The sequence below is a fragment of the Mus caroli genome, chromosome 13 (genome assembly GCF_900094665.2).
Source record: "Mus caroli chromosome 13, CAROLI_EIJ_v1.1, whole genome shotgun sequence".
NCBI classification, from domain to species: Eukaryota; Metazoa; Chordata; class Mammalia; order Rodentia; family Muridae; genus Mus; species Mus caroli.
The window spans coordinates 42270825-42295370 of record NC_034582.1 but is presented as its reverse complement, the minus strand read 5'-3'; the positions used below and the strand labels follow the sequence as shown (position 1 = coordinate 42295370).

Genomic DNA, 24546 nt, shown 5'->3' with positions numbered 1-24546 from the left:
CGTTCTGGGCGGAGTCCTTGCTCCGGGGCGGGGCTTAGGTTTAAAGGTGGGGCCTGGGCGGCCTGGGTGGGGTCACAGAGTCCTGGGAGGGGCCTGCGCGTCCTGGGCGTGGTCTGCACGCTGGGCGGAGTCTGCGTGTCCTGGGCAGAGTTCTCACGCCCCGGGCAGGTCCTATTGGACCGGAGCCTGGATAATCTTTTCCGGGGTGGGATCAGTCCACATTGGGCGGGGCCTTCGCCCCGGGGCGGGGCCTGTGAGTCCTTGCACAGCTCCCGGCTTACAAAAGCGTACTAGGGTCTGAGTGGCAAGCAGCTAGCTGCAGCCAAGGTAAGTTCTCAACCGGTGGTAAAGGCGGTGATCTGCTAAGACTGTGTGAGCCTGTTAAAGCGTTTTTCAGAATGGGGCGCCCGAAAAGCACGGATGACCCAGCTACTTGAGTCCCGAAAAGGGGTTCCGGTAACCGCAGCAAAAACTGGGAATAAATGATCAGACTAGAAATGCTTTGAGTCCGATGTATTAAGTAGCCCCTGGCTTAGTGGTGTGTTTCAGATAACACATGTCCAAGTGTAAAATACTGAGCCATCCTGGAGATTTGTGGACTTCAGTGAAGTTAAATTTTCAGTTTAATGAAATTCAAAAATAAAACTAAAGCAGAAGCCAAGCATTGTTGTGTACGAGGAAGCTGAGGCAGGAGGATCAGGGCGAGCTAGAGGTCTTCCTGTACTACATAGTGAGTTCTAGATAGACCCTCTATCTAGATAAAAATAAAGAAAAAAAAATCCTAGGCAGAAAAAGATGTTTTTTAGGTAGGCATATTGGACGTAAACGTTTATTAGTGGGAGTTATTGTGGATCTGTCTTTTCTCAACCTTGTACTTTGCACCTTTATTGTTTTTAGAATTTTATTTCTCAAAAAATGATCAGTGAGCACCACTCTGAGGCGCTGTTACAACAGCTAAGTGATTGTGTTTATCAGCCCCAGCTTCAGTGAGGTAGAGCTGGGTGGGCCAAAGATCTTTCTTCTGTGTTCAGGAGAGCCCTTGTTTCTGAGGGCACCTTTGGGCCCTCAGATAGAGAGCGGAGATGGGAGGAGAGTGATTCTCTTGCTTTTCTGTATCCACAATAATCCCATACTTCCCTCCGACCTCTCAGAATGCTGGACTCAGCCCCCTGACATGAGCTGATGGGAAAAGCCTTTTGTTAGCAAATACTTGGCTGTGAAGTGCATTTCCGTTCCCAGAGTTGATGGAGATGTCCTTCTTTAATCCTAAGCACAGAAGCTAAATCATGCAACAACAGGACATTTCCTTACATTACTGCCTTTGTGACATGTTTGCTGGTTCACAGATTCAAGACATATGATCACCAATGATTTAAAGGGCAGGTCGGAACTGTGGAAATTTTTTTTAGATTTTTTTTTTTTACCTTATATGAACGAATGTCCTTCCTGTATTGGGTCCACTGCAACTGGGGTTACAGACAGCCACGAGACACCTTATGGTTGCCGGGAATTGCACTGGGTTCTTAGGAAGAACAACAAGTGCTCTTATCTACTGCTGGGATTGAAGGCATGCTGCCATTCGTATCTTGTTTGTTTTTGAGAGAGTCCTGCTACGTAGTCCTGGGTGGCCTGGAATCTACTATATAGACCATGTCAGCCTGGAATTTGCAATAACCCTCTTGCCTCTTATCTCCCAAGTACTGGGGGCATGTGACGCCACTCCTGTCTTTAATGCTGATATATGTTTTTAAAGCTATTGCCCAAGGTAGAGAGGGTTTTGTAGCGTTCATTAATAGAATCACAATGTTCCTGAATGACATCATTGTAGATATCTTTCCACTTAGGCACTGGAGACACCAACCTCAGAGACAAAAATTGTCTACAACCCGTGGATGGTACCATGTCCCTTGATATGAAAGAGTACCCTGATGCTGAGGTACAAAAGAACCGAGTACTAACCCTGGAAGACTGGCAAGACAAGTGGGTGACCCGTCACATCTCATTCCATCAGGAGCAAGGGCATCAGTAAGACATGTTTGGTCTCTGGCAGAGAAATGCTTTAATCAGAAACTGACTCTGGAGGGTGTGTGCCTTGGTGGGTAGAGAGAGCTTAGCACGAAGGAAGGTCTTCGTTTGTTCTGAAACACTGAACAAAGCTGGGTGCAGTGGCATATGCGTGTAATATCAGCGTTTGAGAGATGGAAGCAAAAGCATTAGAAATTGAAGCTGCATAAGTGAGTCTGAGACCAGTGCTAGGCTCCAGAGAGAGAGAGAGGAAAGAAGAAAAAAGAAACTGACTTTGAAATAAAAGTAACATACAAGGGCTGGAGAGCTGGCTCAGCAGTTAAGAGCACTGACTGCTCTTCTGGAGGTCCTGAGTTCAAATCCCAGCAACCACATGGTGGCACACAACCACCCGTAATGAGATCTAAAGACAGCTACAGTGTACTTACATATAATAAATAAATAAAATCTTAAAAAAAAGTAACATACAAATACACTATTGCATTTCTTTTCAGACACACTATCATCTCATATCATTAGGGAATCACAAAGCACCCATAACACATCATACTTTGATTTCTCTCAGTGTGCAATAATCTGACTTACGGATGTATGAAATATATCTTCTTGTTAAAGCTCACCCTCACTTTGGTCACGTTGGTCACAGGTGCTTATACATGCAGCAGATACTGAAACAACATCTAACTTTCTGTCTCCTTATGTTCTAAAGCAAGGGCAAGCAAGGGCGAGCTCCCACAGGCTCCCTCAGCAGATGTAGGCACTTGCCACCAATCCCTACAGCCTGGGTTCCGTCTCTAAACACCACATGAAGGAAAGTGAGAACTGACTCTTGAAAGCTGTCCTCTGACCTCCAGACATGTGCTATGACATGGGAACATCATACATGTGTATGATAGATGTACACATAGACATATACACACACACCATAAATTAACTTAATTAAAATTAAGGAAAGAGTTAAACTTATTGAGAAAATATTCTCTGATATTTTGAAAATATATAAATTTAGAGACCCCTCTTCTTAACATCACTTTCACATAACAACAAAAATAAGAATATGAATATAAATGCAGACTTTTCCAAATATATTTCTCAAGGCAACATAAGCAGTTTTTATTTTCCGGTCATGAAAACTTCAGGCTGTTAGTCATATGTAATACTAAGTAGCTGCGTAGTGAAGCAAGTAACTTTGAGTGTAACCGGGAGGTTGTAATAATTAACATTACCTCCTTGTTACACTGTTGAGAGTACTGAGACAATGAATGCAAAAGTTCAGAGTGTCATAAATTCTCCTCTCCCCTTTCCTGTGAATCCGGGCTAGTTAAAGCAAGCACTGTGGTAACTTTGTTCTCTTCCCCAGGCTATTAAAGAAGCATTTGGATACATTTCTTAAAGGCCAGAGTGGACTGCGAGTGTTTTTCCCCCTCTGTGGAAAAGCTGTTGAGATGAAATGGTATGTACTGTATCACACCTGTGATCTTGGCAATCAGGAAGTGAATTAGTTGGGAACCAAATGGGGAAACCTCACCTCCTTTTTCATGTCTCCTGGATCTTTGTATGTGATTAATGCTTGTAAGTGGCTGAGCAGTTTCAGTAACGATGGCTGTTTGAAACAGAGGGCAACAAAAAACACGAGCTGTGGTGAACGCTTTTTATCAAGGCAGTGTTCATAGTGAGCGTCAGCTAGTCTTGGCAGAGCAATTCTCAGGGTGAATATTTAACAGGGTATGTGTAGGTTTTTTTTTGTTTTTGTTTTTGTTTTTTTTTAAATCTGTTACGTATGAGGATACACCATAATAGCAGAACTTGGAAGATGCAAGAGAATCAGGAGTTCAAGACCAGCCTTGGCTACATGTAAGTTCAAGAGGGCTGCTGGACTAGGGGATACCCTGTCTCAAAAAGGCCGGGTCACCTAACATACAAAGAGTTACAAAATCCCATTCTTAGTAAAAGAGTGCCTTTATTTTTAGGTGATAGTTATAAAATTAGAGATACTATTTCTAAACAACAAGAGGACAAACTGAATCAGGAATGACCTTGTCTCTCTATATTTTGTTTCAAAGGCCAAAAAGAAAGAAAAAAAAAGTAAGAAAAGAAAAAAACTGTTGGGGGAGGGGAGGGCAGAGGGGCTGAGCAGTTAGCAGAGTTGGGAGAGCCTTTGCCTAGCATGCACAGGGCCCTGGGTTCTGTTTCCAGCATTACTTAAAACAAGGGTGGTGTGCACACCTGTGATCTTGGCAATCAGGAAGTGAATTAGTTGGGAACCAAATGGGAAACCTCACCTCCTTTTTCATGAAACCTCACCTCCTTTTTCATGTCTCCTGGATCTTTGTATGTGATTAATGCTTGTAAGTGGCTGAGCAGTTTCAGTAACGATGGCTGTTTGAAACAGACGGCAACAAAAAACACGAGCTGTGGTGAACACTTTTTATTAAGGCAGTGTTTATAGTGCAGAGTTCAGCTCGGCTCTCCCTTCCTCCCATGAACAAATAGGAGATTTTGTTATTATGAACTGCTGTTATAAAACCAGTGGTAAGGAGGGTGGTTCCTATGAGCAGTCCTCTACAAACAGAACTCACAAGGCACTGTTCCTACAAGGTTAGCCTGAGTCACCACCCCCTGAGATTATTTTTACATGAAATGCTACTGCCAACGATAATGCACAGCCACAGCCACGTCCTCCAAGAGGTATGATTACTTAAAAACTGAAATGTTAAAAAACGTAAATGTTCACTAAGAGGAAAGAACAAGAGATTGGTAGGAAATGTTAATGAATGCAGAATAGCCTATGCCCTCTATGGAAATATAGCTATCTACCCAGCAGGCACACATGCATCTGGATTTTATTCTCTAATAGAGTAAAAGTTTTATAAGCCCCACTGGCTCAATTTATAGCTAAGCCTGCCCTCTGAGGCCACATCATACCCAGAGACATACACATAAAGAAAAATTTAAAATAAGCAAATAATATTTTTTTTTAAAGCTGGGTTCTGACATTTATTTATTTATTTATTTATTTATTTATTTAGGTTTTTGAGACAGGGTTTCTTTGCCCTGGCTGTCCTGGAATTCACTCTGTAGACCAGGTTGGCTTCAAACTCAGAAATCTGCCTGCCCTCTGCCCCCCAAGTGCTGGAATTAAAGGCATGTTTTATGTTTTAATGGTCTCTCACCAAACCAGAAGAGTGACTTTGAAAACTATCTATGAGAAAACAACTCTATAAACAGAAATGGTAACTGCGTCTGGAGCACAGAGCTTAGGCAACATTAATGAAACCATATAGTTCACTAGCTGGGTGTGGTTACTGAATTTTTAGGGGTCTCAATCCATTTATATTAAAAAAATATCAAGGATTTGGGGATGTGATTCAGTGGCAGGGCGCATGCCTAATAGCCACAGGCTCAGGATTCAGTCCCCTAAACTGCAAAATAATAACTGAAATAAAAACGCAGAGTCAAACTACTGTCGTTGCATGTAAGTTGCCATATTAGAGTACTGTTTAGTTCTGAAACTGATCTCTGTGTATGTACAGGCATTGGGTCTGAGCACATAAACTAACCAGCAGAAGAAGTCAAAAAGCACTCAAATGAAAGAGGGAACGTTATTTTAGTGTTTCCCTTTTGCCTTGTTTGTATTCCAGGCTACCCTGCATGTGTTGACTGGGCAGTAAGCACAAAGACATCCAGTCAACTTGGATAACTTCTTTGTTTATATTTTGTAACTCCAGCAGCACGTATGGAGAATGAAAGAAATAGTCTCTATCTGCCAGAGTACAAATCCCCTGGGCAGTCTGCGAGACAAGTTATTCGTATGTTTCCTTTCTAACAATAAGGAGCCCACGTTCTGCCCACAGTGGGAGTGTGTGCTCTTGCATAGATAGATAATAGGTACACTCTGTCTCGCTCCCAGTTAATAGATGAGAGGAACATCATGTGATGCTCACTGTTGTGTGCCTGCAATTCCATCCGAAGATGACGATGTCAGGTCAAAAGCAAACCCTGTGGAGATGAGTTAAGCCGCATATTGATAATACTAAATGCACGTGTGTTCTCTTCAAACAGTGCCTCGCTACTCCAGCGTACCCTAGGCCCAGCCTTGCCCCTCTGCACATGGTGTTAGAAACTTCCTATTTGGTTTCCCTCATCCCAGTACTCCACAGCAATTCCAACAGAAGGTTCTCCAACACCCACCTTCTGAAGCTGTTTTTGTGTTTTACATGTGTATCTGCAGATACACATGTCTGATCCGAAAGTCCACACAAGCTGTCTTCCTCTATTGCTCTTCCCCTTATTTTTTAAGAGAAGATCTCCACTGAACCTGGGTTCTCCTGACAAGCCAGGGTCCTCTTGTCTCTCCTTCTCGGCACTGGTCTTACAGGCATGGCTGCCATGCCTAGCTTTCTCTGGAGTTGCTGGGGATCTGAACTCGGGTCCCCATGCTTGTGCAGGGAGCTCTTTACCCATTAAGCCTTTGCCTCCTTCCTGGCTTTTGGTCTTGATATGTTTTTTTAAAGATTTATTTTAAGTACACGTTGGCCAGCGTGTCGCGTGAGTACAGGTCAGGAGAGGCATCCGATCCTCTGGAGCTAGAGTTATAGGCCACTGGGAGCCACCTGATACAGGTGCTGAGACTGCTGGGGCAGCTCCTCTTACCCACTGGGATATTTCTCCAGTCCCTTTTGTGGGCCTTTGAGACAGAGTCACACGCAGCCCAAGCTAGTCTCAGACATATTACATTGCTGTGGCTGACCTTGAACTCCTGACCCTCTAGCCTCTACTTCCCAAGTGCCGGGGTTGTAAGCTTGTGCCCCTATGCCCAGTTCACAAAGGTTTCATACTGATTCCTAACCTTCATGTTCCCATCTGCCTTGTGACTTCTGTGCATGCTTTTGCATAGTGCAGTAATGTTTTCCTGGGCTCGCACTGCATTACAGGAAAGCTGACTAGCTTGTGTGACTTGATATAAACTCACTTCTGTGTCTCAATAACTGTGGACCTGCTACTGTTTCCTTTCAACCAGAAGGTCCTCAAAATGTGAACTATGTGACTACAGTGCTTGTGAGTAAGGTGTTAGCTATTTGTATACAGTAACAAGATTCCTTTTTCCAATCACATTTATTGTTAATAAGTGGAAATTGTAAGACTACTGCCAGAAAGCACTCAGTGCCTCAGGCTTTCAAGTGGGTCAATCAGCAGCCACATGTAGCAGTGTTTAAAAATTCATTTAATTACATTTTTTCAATTTTGAAACAGTCTTGCCCTATAGTCTAGCATGGCCTCAAGTGCAAGGTCTTCAGCCTCCGCAGTACCGCAACTGGAGGTGACATCATGCCTGACTTGGCTATTTAAGTATAAGCCAAACAAAAATGTTAAATAATCTCTATGGGACTGGCCACATCCACATGCTTAGTAGCCAGCATGACCCATGGCTGTGTCTTGTCGAGGACAGTGATAGCCATATCCATCATCACAGAAGATTAATCAATAGCCAATGTTGATTTGAAGGGATTGAAAATCATTCCCTCTAATCAAACACATTTATATGAATGCCTGCAAAAAAATATGGATCCCTTAGAATTAAAGTAAACAATGGATTTCTTTTGTTATTTCCTCTTTCTACTGTGTTGATAAATTTTCAACACGGGGCCTTAGGCATGGCGGGGACTCTGAAACTGAGTTTTAGTTCCAGCCAGGGGGAAGATGGCTGTTTATCGTGGTTTTTACTTTGCTGTAAATATGGTTTTCTGCAGGTTCGCAGACCGGGGACACACTGTAGTCGGTGTGGAAATCAGTGAAATTGGGATTCGGGAATTTTTTGCAGAACAGAATCTTTCCTACACAGAAGAACCACTTGCCGAAATTGCTGGAGCCAAAGTATTTAAGGTTCGCATTGATTATGGTAACTATTTCCATGCCTCACCAAAACCTGATTTTTATTTTGATATTTTTTTAGCATGAATAGATGAGGATGTTAAACAAGTGTCAGATGGGTGTCTCTACCACAGGTTAACTACACCTCACACACTGCCAATCTCTACCACATGTTAGCTACACCTCACACACTGCCGCTCTCTATCACAGGTTAGCTGCACCTCACACACTGCCTCTCTCTACTTGTCGTGCACTGTGGTGAGCTAGGCCTTTAGCGTACAGATGGCAGTTCAGCACTCGGAAGGTGGAGGCAGGAGAATCATGAATTCAAGCTAGTCTAGGCTAACATAGTGAGATTTGTCTCAAAACAAAAGATGATTGATTGATTGATATGATATTAAAGATAAATGGTAGAATTGGAGCTAAACATATAGATGATAGATTGGTACATAGATGATAGATAATAGCTACATTGATATTAGAAATAGATTTATAGATGGTAGAATATATATCTGTGTGTGCACATGTGCAGGTTAGAGGATAGCTTGTGGGAGTCTGTTCTCTCCTTCCACCATGTAGGCTCAGGGATTAAACCCAGCCTGCCTGGCTTAGCTGCAAGCACCTTACCCTCTGAGCCATTGGGCTGGCCCCCATCCAGGTTTTAAAAGAAAACATAAGGTCCAGTTAAAGCCTAATGAACCTTATTGTGTTTAATGTGTGTCCCCTGGCTCCCTGTCCTTATCTTGATCATTTAAAGACTTCCTAATTAAGTATAAAAAAACCCTGTTCTTTGTTGTTTCATTACAGAGTTCTTCAGGGAGCATTTCCTTATACTGCTGCAGCATTTTTGATCTTCCCAGGTAGGACCGAGTGCTCTCTATGTATCTGCACCATCATGTGAGTGTGTGGGTGAGTGTGACAGCGAGTGTTTGTGTAAGTGTGAGTGTGACTGGGTGATACCTTTGCACCGCTGTGTGTGAGTATGTGAGCGTGTGTGTGAGAAAGAGTGAATGGGCGTGTGTATGTAGCTGTCAGCCCATGACGTGTGAGTATGTCAGGGTGAACTATGTGTGGATGTTAGCGTGTGTGTCTGTGTGGCTGGCTGCTCTGTCTGCACTGTTGTGCATGTGAGTGTATGTGGTTGAGTATGCGTGAGAGTGTGCGTGTATGTTTGAGTGTGTGCATGCAGTGGCCCATGAGTGTCAGTCAGAGGACAACCTTAGCTGCCAGTTCTTGCCTTCCACCCTGTTTGAGACAGAGTTTCACAGCTGCTTTGTACTCAAACTGGACTTCAAACTTCTGGGCATTCTCCTGTCTCCACCTCCCAGCTCACTATGGGAGCACTGGGCTTTCATGTCTTGCTTTGACATGGGTTCTGGCTCTCTGAACTCGAGTGTTAGAGCAACTTTAAAAATGACAGTTTTTTTCTTTGTTCTGCCTAGCTCCCAAATAAATGAGACAGACACTCTACAATTTATTTAACCGAACTTTACAGCACAATATCTGAGCATTAATTAACTAACCTATTCTAATCTTCTAATCTGGCTACCTCCCAGCCAAAATCCCTGAGACACTTGCATTTTAAATCTGGCTCCCTCTGTTCCAGGTGCGTTCCCATGCAGCTCCTGACCCTTTCTTCATGGTGAATCCTCTCTGTTCCTCCCCTCACTAGAGTCGGAAGTCTATCTCTTCTTTCCTCTGCTCAGCTATTGGCTGATCAGCTTTTATTGACAAGTCAGAGAATAAATGGGGAGCCATGTTTACACAACATTCCGGGAGGGGATACTTAGAATAATCATTACAGTGCCATGTCCGGATTGTAACCAGAAATGGGAGCAGAGAAATCAGCATTTGAATAACAGAAGGATAATCTATACACAGTGCACAATAATGTTATGCCTACACTCATGGCCCTGTGCTTAGTGGTTAGTGCTTATCCACTGAACCATCCGTTTGTTCATTTAAAGGGGAGTGATGGCACATGCCTTTAATGCAGTGCTTGAAACAGGCAGATCTCTGTGAGTTGGAGGCCAGGCTGGTGTAACGTTCCAGGCCAGCCAGGGCTATTTCAAAGCGAAAGTGAACCTTGGTCCAGCAAGATGGCTCAGAGGGTAAGGTGCTTGTCCTACAGGCCTGATGACCTAAGTTCAGTCCTCAAAACCCACAGTGGAAGGGAAAAACTAACTCCTGAAAGTTGTTCTCTGACCTCCACATGTACTTCTTAGTATGCATGTGCTTGCACACACACACACACACACACACACACACACACATACACACACACACACACACCTCTCATCATCATCATCATCGTAATAATAGTAGCTGGATTTTTGGCTACTTTGTGAGTTCTTTTTTCTTTTAACCTTCTCCACCCCTCCTCATCTACCCTTTCAACCCCGTAAAACTAGGTAGGAGAGAAAGGATAGAGGGGAAAGGGAGAGAATTTATCCTTAGACTATTTTCTGCTAATTAGGGGCATCGAGTTCTTTGGGGCAAGTTTAATCTTCGAAGTCAGGATATTTAATTTCTTCTCCTCATCTCTTTGTGCACGAGTTCTCCACAAACAGCAATCAACCACAACCCACCAACAGCCATCAATCCACTGTCTTGGGGCCCTAGCATTTATATATCCTCCTGACACATTCCCAGAATTCCAAACATCATATACTCGCAGCAACTATCTGCAGCTGGTAAAACCACGCCCCTGCTAGAGCACGAGGCAAATCGTTGTCAGCTGCTATGGAAAATCTGAAGCAGCCCCACATCAGGGATTAAAATGAAAATATATATTTCTGTATTTTTAAAGAAACTGAAATTCTCACTACAAGTGATAACAACAACAACAATAGTAATGAAGGTGGGCCCTGCTGGGAGGTGATAAGATGGGGGTAGATCGGTTCACTACTCCTGTGCACTTCTGCAGCTTCAAGGATTGTCCTGCATCTGCTCTTACCAAAGCCTTGTCTTTCTGCTTCATGGGGGCAGGTCCCGGACTTTCAAAATCATCCTTGTGATGCAGAGCAGGTAGGGTGAAGGTAGGGAGAGGAAGGCTGTGTTTTCCACCTGGCACCTGAGCCTGTAACAAAGGCAATTACAAGGCACAGGAGGCAGGATGGTACCAGACAAAACCCAGTGCCTAAGCATCAATGCCCGAGGTTCCTACCTCTTCTTTCCAAGTCAAAGCAAAACAGAATGCCGTGGAAGTTAGGAGGTGGACAGTCCCACAAGTGGATCAGTACACCCCTCTAATGTCTATAAAGAAAAGCAAGCATGAGCTACTGAGACCTTGGTGATGGGTGATGTCCCAACATGCCCCTTGGTGAACCCCAGACATCCTGTTTGAGATTTGACCTTTTTCAGATGGAATGTAACAACCTTTCCCCTCTCTTTTGAGCAGAGCAAACATCGGCAAGTTTGACAGGATTTGGGATAGAGGAGCATTAGTGGCTATCAATCCAGGCGATCATGATCGGTAAGTTGGTTTCTTCAGTTGCCTTGCTTTCCTTTGTGTTGAGCTGAGTCTGAGGAGAGTTAAAGTTTGTTTGAAGCCAGTGGCTCGGTCACTTTGCAAGCTTTGACCAAAGTACTGTGTAGTTCTCTAGGCCTCAGTTTACCCCTCTGCCACCGAGTCTATTTCAGTACCTAACTGCCGCTAACACCAGTTGGACTCTTGTCTTGTGCAGGGCATTGTTAGAAGTATTTTGTGTGTTAGCTCATATAATTAACATGACACCCCTGTGACATAGATGCTGTCTATGATTCCAGTTTGCAGATGAGAAATTTAAAGTCAAAGAAACGTGTCCCAAGTTAGGCAGCTAGTACCTGCTGAGTTTGCTCAGAACTTCATGTTAAATGCTCTCCAAGAGTTGCTGTGGCAAGTCAAAGAAAAATATGTGTGCCAGGAGTGGCCTTGCACACCCGTGATCCCAGCACTGGGGAGACTGAGGCATAAGGCTTGGGAGTTTGAGGCAAACCTGGGCCTCATAATAAGCCATGAAACTATGTCAATTGATAGATGGATGAATGGATGGATGTATGGATGATAGGTGGATGGATAGAGAGATAAATAGATAATAGATGATGGATAGATAGATGGGTGATAGGTGGATGGATGATTGATAGATGATAGATGGATAGTGGATGGATAGATGGGCAGATAGATCAATACATGATAGGTAGATAGGTAGATAGATAGATAGATAGTAGGTAGATGATAGACAGACAGACAAATAGGAGCAATGAAATCCATGAGAAATGCTAACTACAGAGAACTATAAGCTACTGGCTGTCATTACAAGAGCACTTGTTGATAATTTGGGTGGTCATAATTATAACTAGCCTCACTAGAAAGTAAAATTAGGAAATCCTGTGAGAAAAATGCAATCCCCATTTCCTGTGTCAGTAATACCACACGTGTGTCTCCTTGAATTTGGCAGGTTGGATACTGAATTACTCATTACACAGAAGCAGGCTCTTCACACACAGCCAATGTTCATGGTCCATCTAAGTGATGCCGTTTATTATCATTTATTATTATTATTATTAATTATTATTAGTATTATTATTAGTATTAAAAACTAATTGCTTCATAAGTAAAGCTTCTAGTCAAACTCAATCTTTGAAAATTAGAAGATTCCACACTGGAACTATCCGTCTTTTCTTTCCTTCAATGATAATCTCTCTCCTCTCCCCTCTGCTCACTTTTCTACCTGTGTTCCACCCCACCCTCCTTCATCTTCTGGGCTTTTCTCTGCGGTGCTTGCTCCTGAACCATCACTTGAGTCCTGCTCCTTTGCCTTCAGCTTTCAACAGCTGTTCATGAAGTCCCGTCCTGCATCGGGGACGGGGGTTGGGGGTTGGGTGGGTGGAGTATGATTGGGGGGATTGGAGGTGGGTGGGAAGAGGGCGTGGCTTTTGCCGTAAGTTATAGAATGCCGCTCTGGCCTCCTTCCAAACGCCCACACTGCTTTTCCTATGTATGCTGTGCATTTCCACATGATGTCAATGACCTTTACCAGCTCAAAAACGTCACCGAAATCCCTTCAGTCTTCCTAACACACCATATTTGTGGACCACATTCAGTTGTGCTAAAATGTTTTAAGTTTGTAGGTATAGCCTGAGCCCCCTCCAGCATGTTCCTCTGTTTCTCTGGGGTTAGTCCCTCCAGGGGTTTTGGTTTGCTCAATAAAAAGCCACAGATGGCAGGGAGAGAGCACAATGCAGACCAAAGGGAAGGCAGGCATTGGGCCCAGCTGCTTCCTGCATTTGCGCCTCTACCCTTGGCAGTGAAGGACAGCCTAGTGGACCCTGACACGCTCCGTTTATGGCTGACCAGGCAGTGACACCCAAGTAGAGGTTTACTTAGGGAATCGAGATCTAATTGACCAGAGAGTCTAGATCCTTCTATTCTCCTGCTCTACCTCTCCCTGCCCACCTCCCACCCCGTGTGTGTCTGTGCGTGTGCCTGCGCCCGCATATGCACACATGGTGGATGCCCATGGAGACCAGAAGGCGTTGGATACCCTGGATCTGAACATGCAGATGGTTATGAGCCACCCAGTGTAGACGCTAGGAGAAAACTCTGGTCCTCTACAAGAGCAGTGTGTGCCCTCACTGGGCCATCTCTCCAGCCCCGATTGAAAGTCCACATTCCAAGAGAATTGATGTCTGTCAGTCCCAAGAGATACGACTAGGCCAGTCTGGTCATCCTAAGGACATACTTCTTCTTAAGAGCAAGGGTCACACCAGCTGTGATGTCTCACATCTGCTCTCCCAGCACTTGAGAGGCTCAAGCAGGAGGATTGCAGTCAATTTGAAGCCAGCCTAGGCTACATAGTGAGTTCCTGGCCAGCATGGGCTATAGAATGAGTCTATATTGAGGTTAGGGGTTGTTAGAAAGTTAAAAAGTGAGCCGGGCGTGGTGGCGCATGCCTTTAATCCCAGCACTTGGGAGGCAGAGGCAGGCGGATTTCTGAGTTGGAGGACAGTCTGGTCTACAAAGTGAGTTCCAGGATAGCCAGAGCTATACAGAGAAACCCTGTCAAGAAAAACAAAAAACAAAACAAAATAAAAGTTAAAAAGTGAAGGGTTCTGCTCAAAAGAATAATTTTTTCTTTCTCTCTTTCTTGTTTTTATTTCTTTTTTTTAATTTTTTGGTCTTAAATCTAACCAAGGCTATCCTCAAATTCATTATGTAGCCCAGGCTGACCTGCCAACCTGGGTAAGGGGCAACAAGAACCAGATGTTAGTTACTGTTCTATTGCTACGAAGAGACACCACGACCAAGGCGGCTTATAAAAGAAAGCATGCCGTTTCAGAGGGTGAGTCTGTGACCACCATGGCAGGGCATGGCAGTGGGTAGACAGGCGTAGGACTGCAGCAGTAGCTGCGAGCTTACTCACATCCTAATCTCCATGCAAGAGGCAGAGAAGGAGCAAGCCTGGGCCTTCTGGGCCTACCCGCGAGCGACATACCTCCTACAACAAGGCCACACCTCCCGAATAATTCCACCAACTGAGAACCACTGTTCAAGTGTATGAGCCTCTGAGGGCCACTCTCGTTCAAATCGCCACACAGGTTTATATGATTATGATGACTTTAATGTTCAGTTGATAGTAAATGCTGGCTTCCTTTATCGCCTCTTGTCTCCTCCAGCCCAGTCTCTATAGAGAAATGAAACATATGAGTTTTTTGTGTGTCTTCTTTCTAGCTATGCAGATATAATACTGTCCCTACTGAGAAAAGAGTTTCAGTACCTTGTGGCTGTCCTTTCTTATGATCCAACAAAACACGCAGGTAACACTCGTTTTGGTTTTGTTTGCCTAATTTCCCCAATTCAATTCTATGAACATGTAAGAATTCTTTTTCCCTGACTTCTCTCACGGGAAGCACACTGCTTATGTGCATGAAGATAATTCTGGGCATGTTTTCTTACACTCCTTCTGTGTTTTGTTCAAACTATACAAGTAAGAGATGGATGATCCTAATGTAAAGAGAGAGCTCACGAGCCCTAGATTAAGAGAAAGAAACATGGCTGCCCTGCCATGGGCGTTGCATGGCTGTGCTGTCTGCAGAGGTGTAGATGCATGGGGCGAATGTTGATGTGCACTCAAATACATCCCCACGGGAATTCAGACAAGCAAGGAAGAGGCATGAGGAACTGTGGGGTTGTAGGAAAAATCTCTAAAATCATGGGGGTTGGTTTGGGTTTTGAGACAAGGTCTCACTTTAAAGCTCAGCCTGGGCTAGCTTCAAACTCAAGATCTTTGTGCTTCAGGCTCCCCAAGTGCCTGGACTATGACATGGGCCACCACACCTGGCTAACCTTTTTAATTTTGTCTATTGTATGCTGCTACTGTCCTCTTACATTTTGTCTTGTGTGGTATGTGGCATTGGTAGGGATCAAACCCAGGGTGTGGTGCCTGCTGGGCAAGCCTACTATTGAGCTTCATCCCTGCCTTGACTCTTTTGTCTTGAATGTCTAGAGAGGATATTTTCATCTGACCCATCTTGTTGCTTTGGGAGGAAGCTTTTGCAGCACCCAGGCTGGACCCCAGGGCTTTCGCAGTGCTAAGCAAGGTCTCTCCCACTGAGACACAGCCCAGTCTGCACAAGGAAGCTTAGTATTTTCCTTGGACAGACTCCTATTTTCATGAAGGAGTTAAAACCAAATAATCAGACTTTTACTTTGTAAGACTCTTTCTTGATTTCTTGTTTGGGGGAGAAGGTTGTTGGGTTGGTTAGCCAGTTTTGAGGGCCCAAACGCTCCTTTTCCTCCACCGGGTGGGTGCTGAAACCACACCTGGTTCCTTGGGTTTTGTTTGCAAAGGAAACTGCCAATGTAGCCCAGGCTAGTTCCTGAACTCTTGACCCTGCCACCTTGATACCCTACATGTTGGGTTTACATAAGGCCCTATCTTTAAAAATGCCCACACACATACCCCACAATAAAACAAAACAACCAGAAAGGCATGCTTCATCCTCACCTATTTCGATTCCTGAGTGGTTTACAGAATAAGTATCCATGACATCTCTGAACTAAGCTAAGAGGTGAACCCCAAGAATTTATTTGTCTTTGGAATTAGTGTTGGAAAAGAAACGTATTCTTCATCACACTTCTCTTTCCTAGGCCCACCATTTTATGTTCCATATGCTGAACTTAAAAGGTTATTTGGTAAGTTAATGTTTCTTTTTATTACATGTGTCCGTACATATGTGCCTCTGTGTGCGTATGTGCATATGCATGTACATTTATATGCATGTGTGTATGTATATGTGTAAGTGTGTGTATGCATGTGTATATCTGTGTGTATGTGTGTATATATATGTATATGCGCATATTATATGCATATGTGTATATGTGTGTGTGTACATGTGTGTATGGATGGATGGATATGTGTGTGCATGTATGTGTATGTATGCATGTGTGTGTATATATATGTGTATGTGTGCATGTAAGTATATATGTGTGTATAGTATGTGTATGTATGTGTGTGTAAGTGTGTGCATGTATGTATATGTGTGTATGTACATGTGTGTATGTATAGATGGATATGTGTGTGCATGTATGTGTATGTATGCACGTGTGTATATATATATGTGTATGTGTGCATGTAAGTATATATGTGTGTATAGTATGTGTATGTATGTATGTGTGTAAGTGTGTGCATGTATGTATATGTGTGTATGAATGTGACTTGTGCAGGTCACAGGACAACCTGTAGGAAGCCAGTTCTCTCCCTCAATTCTGTGCATTGGTTCAGGCTGTCAGGCAGGTGGCAGGCAGCAGGCACCCTGATCATAGGGTAGACGTTATACTCTTCATGTTTACTTTTAAAGATTTACTTTAATTATTTTAACCATGTTTCTGTGTATATATGTCTGTATGGGTATGTGTGGATGTCTATAGAGGCCAGAGACATCAGAGCCCCAGGCTCTGGAGTTACAGGCAGTTGTGAGCAAACTTGGATCTTGTGTGAGAGTAGGGAATGCATAAGCTGCTGAACCATCTCCTGGCCCCACTTATGCTCTCTTTAAATAAATAAGGGCAGCAAATCAAGCAGGGTGGGCACACCTGTAATCCCAGCACTCCGGTAGCTGAGTTGGGAGGAAAGAAAATTCAAGGCCAGCCTGAGTTTGGACCAAGGAGAAAAGCCTATCTAAAAAAACAGAATTAAATAAAAATAAATGAAGAAGGATAACAGTTAATTGTTGAGTTGCTACAGAACTATTAGTAGTACATGCAATTAAAGGATATAAAATGTAAAGAGTAGAGAGCCGTTTATGGGAGACTGTTTTGTCCTAGAAAAGGGACTAGTCTCCCTAATGTGCCTTTTTACTGGCCATACCACCTGTAGCCCTAGCATTAGGGAGGCTGGAGTTGGAGGACCAGAACGTTGGGTCACCCTTTTTACATAGTGAATTCAAGGCCAGCTTAGTCTATATGAGACCCATGTCTCAACAAACAAACCAAAACAAGCTAGAAGGGGCTAGGAAGATGTAGTGATGAAGTGCCTGCATGAAGACCCAAGTTTGTATCCTCAGCACACACCTCAAAGCCAGACCTGTTTGTTCATGACTGTGATCTTAGCATCCTTAGTACAGGGAGATCCCAAAGCACGCTGGCCAGGTATGAGCTCTGGGATCAGCGAGAGATCCTGTCTCAATTGATAAAGCAGAGAGACAGAAGACACCAGGCATCAGCCCCTGGCTGCCAAACTCACATCCACGCATTCACGTGCACAGAGACTCAACACAAGAGAGATAAGGACTGTAGCCACCAAGTCCTCAGGAGAGTCTCTAGAAACAGCCCTTATGTCTTTTGCAGTATGTTAACCTGTTCCCTTCTTACTTCAGGTACAAAATGCAGCATGCAATGCCTTGAAGAGGTAGATGCTTTGGAAGAAATGCATAAAGCCTGGGGACTTGACTACCTTTTTGAAAAATTGTATCTCCTTACAGAGAAGTAAAAAAAACCAGCCTGGTAGTGGAGCACACCTTTTATCTCATCAGGCTAGCCTGGTCTACCAGTGAGTTCCAAGACAGCCAGAGAGACCCTATCTGGAAAAACCAAATAGAAAACCAACCAACCAAACAAACAAAAGACACCCAATCAATCCCTGTATGAATTTTTTGAACAATTAAAAATTATGTTGAGGGTTAATGTCTTAGCCATGGTTTCTGTTCCTGCACAAAACATCATAACCAAGAAGAAAGTTGTCACACAGCAGCTTCACACCAGAGTCTTCTAGAATGTTCTCTGAAACGTTTAGGCAACTCAGGTTCTGACTGTTCCTGAGGATATCAGCCAGGTCCTAGCAGCCTCCAGTGATGAGACAGGCTCTCACCCTTAGTGACACAAGTGCGCTGTCTGAGCCATACACTCGCTGGCTGCTTCTCCATGTCCTTGTCATGCAGCTCCGACTCCTGTTTGGTGACATCCCATCCCATCCCCTCTAAGCTGTCAGTGCTAAGTGGTTTTGCAGGTTGGGATGGGATATCCTGCGTGGGAGCTGAGGGACTGGGCTGCTCTCTGGAGATCAGCCCAGCTAGGCTTGCTGTCTTCAGTTGCTTCACATCTTGAGAGCAGAAGTAGAAGATGTGGGAGAATTTGCTCTGGAACGCCAGGCCTTCTGACCAGACAGGGGTTCAATTTTTCAACATAATAGTCTTGCCGATTCCAGCCCACGTGTGGCTTCTTTTCAGTTCCCTTTGGTACAAGAAGGTTCTCAAGATGATCATATTCATCCTGGAAGAAATTCTGAATACTGATGTTGAACTTTCTAGAACAATCATGGGTCAGCTTCTCCTTTAAATGAGCTCGATATATTGTTGAGTGTGCAGCAATCTCTCCTGTTGCCCTCTCTCTCGCTCTCTCTCTTTTAATTTTTTTTTAAAGTATATGAGTACACACTGTAGCTGTACAGATAGTTGTGAGCCTTCATCTGGTTGTTGGGAATTGAATTTAGGACCTCTGCTCACTCCACTCAGCCCCCTTGCTCAGGCCCAAAGATTTATTATTATAAATAACTACACTATAAGCTGTCTTCAGACAGCACCAGAAGAGGGCATCAGATCTCATTACATGTGGTTGTGAGCCACCATGTGGTTGCTGGGATTTGAACTCGGGACCTTCAGAAGAGCAGTCAGTGCTCTTACTTGCTGAGCCATCTCTCCAGTCCCCTGTTGCCCTCTCAGTAAGATCCTTCCCATTGGTCTTCTGAAGGATGAGGGTCTTATAACCCACACCCACAGTGACATGCCTACTCCGACAAGGCCACACCTTCTAATAGTGCCACTCCCTTGGCTGAGCATATACAAACCATCACAGTTAAAAATACAATCACTTAATTTTTCTTCTCATGCAACATTCAGATCTTTGCTCACTACTTTTTAAAAATGAAATCACACACTAAAATGTTATAAGTCAATCAATCCTTTAAAGATTGTATGACTAGTAGCAGAACATTAAGTACTCATGTGTCTTTTTAATAGTCAGCTTGCATTTCTTCTATAACTAAAAAAACAAAAACAAAAAATAATGCTTTTAACTTTAAACAACACATTCTGTATGGAAATATAACATTTTAACAGGATTTGGGATAGTCTAAATTTTGTATTAAACATTATACTTTGCTATAGATCTTAATCTACTTAGGACCCGGAACTACATCTTCACCGGCTTCTCCACTTGTATAATTCTATATGTGACAGAATCAAGAAATGTAAAAAAAAAAAAAAAAAAAAAAAAATTTTTCCTGAGCTTGGTAATTTTTTTCTTTTAATTTGTCTTACTTAAATGAGTGGTCTAAAGCTGTCTATTTGTGAAAGTTTAGGTTCAGAATTTGTCAGTTTTTATTAGCAGTCACATTTTGTTTAAAAATTGGTTAATATATGTATATGCATATGTACTGGCTAGTTTTGTGTCAACTTGACACAGCTGGGGTTATCACAGAGAAAGGAGCTTCAGTTGGGGAAATGCCTCCATGAGATCCAACTGTAAGGCATTATCTCAATTAGTGATCAAGGGGTAAATACCCCTTGTGGGTAGGACCATATCTGGGCTGATAGTCTTGGTTCTGTAAGAGAGCAGGCTGAGCAAGCCAGTAAGGAACATCCCTCCATGGCCTCTGCATCAGCTCCTACTTCCTGATCTGCTTGAGTTCCAGTCCTGATTTCCTTGGTGATGAACAGCAGTATGGAAGTGTAAGTCGAATAAGCCCTTTCCTCCCCAACTTGCTTCTTGGTCATGATGTTTGTGCAGGAATAGAAACCCTGACTAAGATAAATTGGTACCAGGAGTGGGGTATTCCCGCGACAACCTGACCATATTTTGAGGAGGACTGTGGAAGGACTTTGGAACTTTGGGCTAGAAGATCCATTTGGTGTTAAGAACTCTGTGGGATGTTGTGTAGGAGCTTGGAAGATAATGTTGAGAACAGTGCAGAAGATGGAGGCCTGGCTTGTGAAATTTCAGAGGGAAAAATGAAGACTCTTTTTAGGGCCATTGCTATTTTGGATTGTGAAGATTCTGTGGTTCTGATTAGCTGGGGCTGAAGAATCAGCTGTGATTAACAAGATACCAGAACTACTAAAGCAAAACCTTGTCATTACTGGGACTATTGATGCTGGTTAGCTGGAGCTAAGAAATTAGCAGTGATTAAGAAGAGACCAGCATCATTGAGCTGAAATTTTCTGGGAAGTGTTTTCTGAGAGCACAGAGGCTGTGTTCCAGAGATAGCCAAGGTTGTACTCCTGCTGCAGTGGGACTTGGTAATGTGTAAGGGTCACCCAGGTGGTACTGGTTTTGAAGGCATGAAAGGGTCACGCAGAGCAGCTGAGGCTCGGCACTGTGAGAGGCCATGGAAGACCATTGGTGAAGGTGCAGCCTCAGTTGCAATTGACAGCCCAGGACTGAAGGGGTCATGCAGTGTTTTGGAGATGCCAGTACCATGAGATGACCACCAAGAGCAGCAGCAGTGGAGTACAGGCATCTGGAGCCTAGAGGACGACGTGTGTGCTACAAAGGGCATGACTGGAGACGTGGCCCAAGCCCTTGGAGGAGCCCAGAAGATCGTGAGTTGGATCCCAGACATTGGACAGTTGGAGTTTAATTTTTGCTTTTGATTGTGACTATGCCCTGATATTTTTCCCTCTTGAAGGAAGAAAATATTTTAGTGGATCCCACAGTTAAGAGACTTTTAATTGTAAAAGACTTTGGATTTTAAAGGATATTGGACATTTTAAAGGGATTGACTTTTAATATGTAAAGACTGTAGGACTTTTAAAGTTGTTTAGATCTTGGGGATGAATAAGAAATTAAGGATTGAGGCTTACTAGTGATGTGTTTGTGTGTCAAGTTGACAAGGGGTCAATTGTACTGGCTAGTTTTGTGTCAACTTGACACAGCTGGGGTTATCACAGAGAAAGGAACTTCATTTGAGGAAATGCCTCCATGAGATCCAACAGTAAGGCATTTTCTCAATTAGTGATCAAGGGGGAAAGGCCCCTTGTGGGTGGGACCATCTCTGGGCTGATAGTCTTGGTTCTGTAAGAGAGCAGGCTGAGCAAGCCAGTAAGGAACATCCCTCCATGGCCTCTGCATCAGCTCCTGCTTCCTGACCTGCTTGAGTTCCAGTCCTGATTTCCTTGGTGATGAACAGCAGTATGGAAGTATAAGTCGAATAAACCCTTTCCTCCCCAACTTGCTTCTTGGTCGTGATGTCTGTGCAGGAATAGGAACCCTGACTAAGACAGCATATTTGTGTACATACTAAGGTGATGGTTGCTACTAGGAACACCATTTAAAATTGGTGAAAACTGAGCTTTTAATCCCAGCACTTGGGAGACAGAGGCAGGCAGATTTCTGAGTTGAAGACCAGCCTGGTCTACAGGGCGAGTTCTAGGACAGCCAAGACTACACTGAGAATCCCTGTCTCGAAAAAAATTTTTGATGAAAGCTGTGTATTATATTTTTCCTAGAGTCTTTTAAACATTAAACTTGGAGCTGGAGAGGTTTAGTAATTAAGAGCACTTGCTACTCTTCCAGAACACACAGGTTTGGGTCCCAGCATTCATATGGAGGTGGAATCAGCAGTGGTGGCACTACCTAGCAAAGACAGCCAGGCCTCAGCCTCTGCAAGAGTCAGCAGGAGGGACCCGGAGAGACACCAGGAGAAGTTCTCAGCTGTGTCTCTCTCAGTGAAGCAAAGATCAGAGAAGACTCGAGACCCACAAGCATTGCACAGCTAGCTCTATAAGCAAGCCTAGTTCACCTTCCCTCACTGTCCATGGAGTCCTTTTATACTCCCTCCAAACATCACGTGTCCTCCACAGGTGGGTCTTGCCTCAGCACGTGCATCTGCCTCAGCTGACATCACTCTGCAGATCAGCCCAGAGCCCAAGGAAGCAGCAAGAAACTGCAGTACACTACAAGTCTTTTGGTACATTCTCTCTCTATGGAGTCCTGACAAATGGAGGTCAACCATGCAATGTAAGGGAGATCGATACCTGAGTGTTGTTAGTGAAGAATCCTTCATCACGTGTCCTTTCACGTGCTTGCTTTAGCAGAACATCCTCTCTCTTCTGTGTCTGCTTCAGTGAAACGTTCCTTCACTGCCTTAGCCTTTCACCTGCATCCACTTCAGGAAAACACTCTGCCACCATGTATGCCCCAGAGAAACACCAGCCAACACAAATGACTCTCCAAAGAACCCTTAAGTTTCCACTGTATATAAGTATTTTTTTAATGTTAAATGTTGTATAAACTCCTTTAATGCTGTGTTGACTTCACATCCTCTTAACCAGCAGCATTGAGGACGCTTAGATACCTCTGCCATGGACCTATTCAAATATCCTGATCAGACTTTCATCTCTGAAACCTGCCTCCATCTCAGAAGTGGACTTCTAGAAATCATGAGTGTCTGACTTCACCTTTGTAGCCAGTTGGGTCACTGAGCTGGGCCAATCCAGTTCTCTTTACAGGTTTTGGTTTATTTTATTTTATTTTTATTTATTTATTTATTTATTTTAGTTCAGAGCTGGAAAGACAAGTTACCTGCTGAGAGGGCAAGACTAATGGGTATAGCCAGGATCTCTCTGGTTGCCATGGTCTACCACAGAGCTGAGGTGTCAAGAACAGTAGAGGGACCGCCAGCTTTCTGTCCCACCCACCGGTTTTTCCCTTCCCAAGACCCTGCTGCCCAGCCTAAGGAAGAAAGTCTCATGTTGTATAATAGACTCCTCTCTTCATGCAGTAGCTAGCGTTCATTTCCATAACTCAAAACCAGAGAGTCTTAAATGACACAAATGAGTTAGCCTTATACAGTCCATCTTCTGTGTAATTTATGTCCTCACTTGGGGAGTTCTGGCTTTAAAGGCCTTAAGATTGGAAACACACTATGTATATATACATCAAGTTACAGGGGTCGAATTATTCCTGGGATTTTCCAAAAGTGCCTTTTATATAATTCCGTAGCTTAAATACTAGGCTGGCCAAGCTCCTGTACCCTCCATGGTGATTTGTTAACTTCCCCGCTCTGCATGTTTGAACACACGAACACGCTTGAACACACACACAAACACGGACTTAGCAGCTGCAGATGGGCAGAAACAAGGAAAGAAAGTCCTAGTCCGGCTGTGTAGTTGAAAAGGGAAGGAACACACAGGGAAGGTAACCAAAGCTCCACTGGCTGGCAGGAGATTGGCTCTGGAAAGGATTTACGGTCAGGACCACAGAAGGTGGCCTGGAAAACATTTGCTCAAGGGAGCTCTCAAATGCTAGGGCACTCATGGATGAACAGAAACTCAGCCCACAGAAACATCAGCTTGCCCGCTCACCACTGTAGTCCATGATTCGTTGTCGTTTTTCTTTCATAAAGGAAGCAATTTTTTTTTCATGCATGTTATGATTTGGATGTGAATTCTCTCACGGTCTGAACACTTGGTCTCCGGATGGTGGCACAGTTTTGGAAGTTTCTGGGACCTTTAAGAGACGGGGCTAGCTGGAAAAAGTAGGTCACTGGGGACAGGTTTTAATGTTTTGTAGCCAGGCCTGGTTTAACCCACGCTCCCTCTGCTTCCTTTTCAGTGACAGTGAACAATCAGATGCAGGACATGCCAGCTACTTCAGTCTAAGCCTTCCACAATGTCTTCCCTCAAACCACGACCCAGACCCTCCCTCCTTCCTTAAGTAGTTTGTGTATGGTATTTGGTTACATCAATAAGAAAAGTAACTAATTTGAGTATGGGAGGGAGGTGTGGCATGCCAGTGTAGTATGCATGCATGTGCAAGCAAAGTGGAGAGACAGAGAGACACACACACAGAGACAGACAGGGGTGGGGAGAGAGAGAGAGAGAGAGAGAGAGAGAGAGAGAGAGAGAGAGAGAGAGAGAGAGAGACGGAGACACAGAGACAGAGATTTTTTTTTTAAAGAAAGATTTCTGGATGCTTTGTTTCTCAAGACAGGGTTCCTCCTAGTAGCCCTGGCTGCCCTGGAACTCACTGTGTAGACCAGGCTATCCTCGAACTCAACTCTTTAATCCCAAGTGCTGGGATTCAAGGCATTTGCCATTACCGCCTGGCTCTGGATGCTTTTATTAAAGCTGTCTTTAACTCATATGGCTCCTGCTTTCTACCGAGAGTCATCT

General features: G+C 43.9%; 1 protein-coding gene across 2 annotated transcripts; it reads left to right on the top strand.

The window, feature by feature from the left end:
* The first annotated feature begins 221 nt into the window (after positions 1–221).
* Tpmt (thiopurine S-methyltransferase) lies at positions 222–19649 on the top strand. 2 transcript variants are annotated; one of them, XM_021180278.2, is made up of 9 exons: positions 222–327; positions 1845–2025; positions 3386–3478; positions 7776–7908; positions 8704–8756; positions 11297–11371; positions 14609–14694; positions 16028–16072; positions 17755–19649. In XM_021180278.2, the coding sequence occupies exons 2-9, from the start codon at positions 1901–1903 to the stop codon at positions 17865–17867; spliced, it is 723 nt and encodes a 240-aa protein (XP_021035937.1). In that variant the 5' UTR covers positions 222–327; positions 1845–1900; the 3' UTR covers positions 17868–19649. The 2 variants fall into 2 exon arrangements, with proteins under 2 accessions (XP_021035937.1, XP_021035938.1); XM_021180279.2 differs by having other exon boundaries at positions 234–327; positions 1829–2025; positions 17755–18061.
* Positions 19650–24546: the final 4897 nt, after the last annotated feature.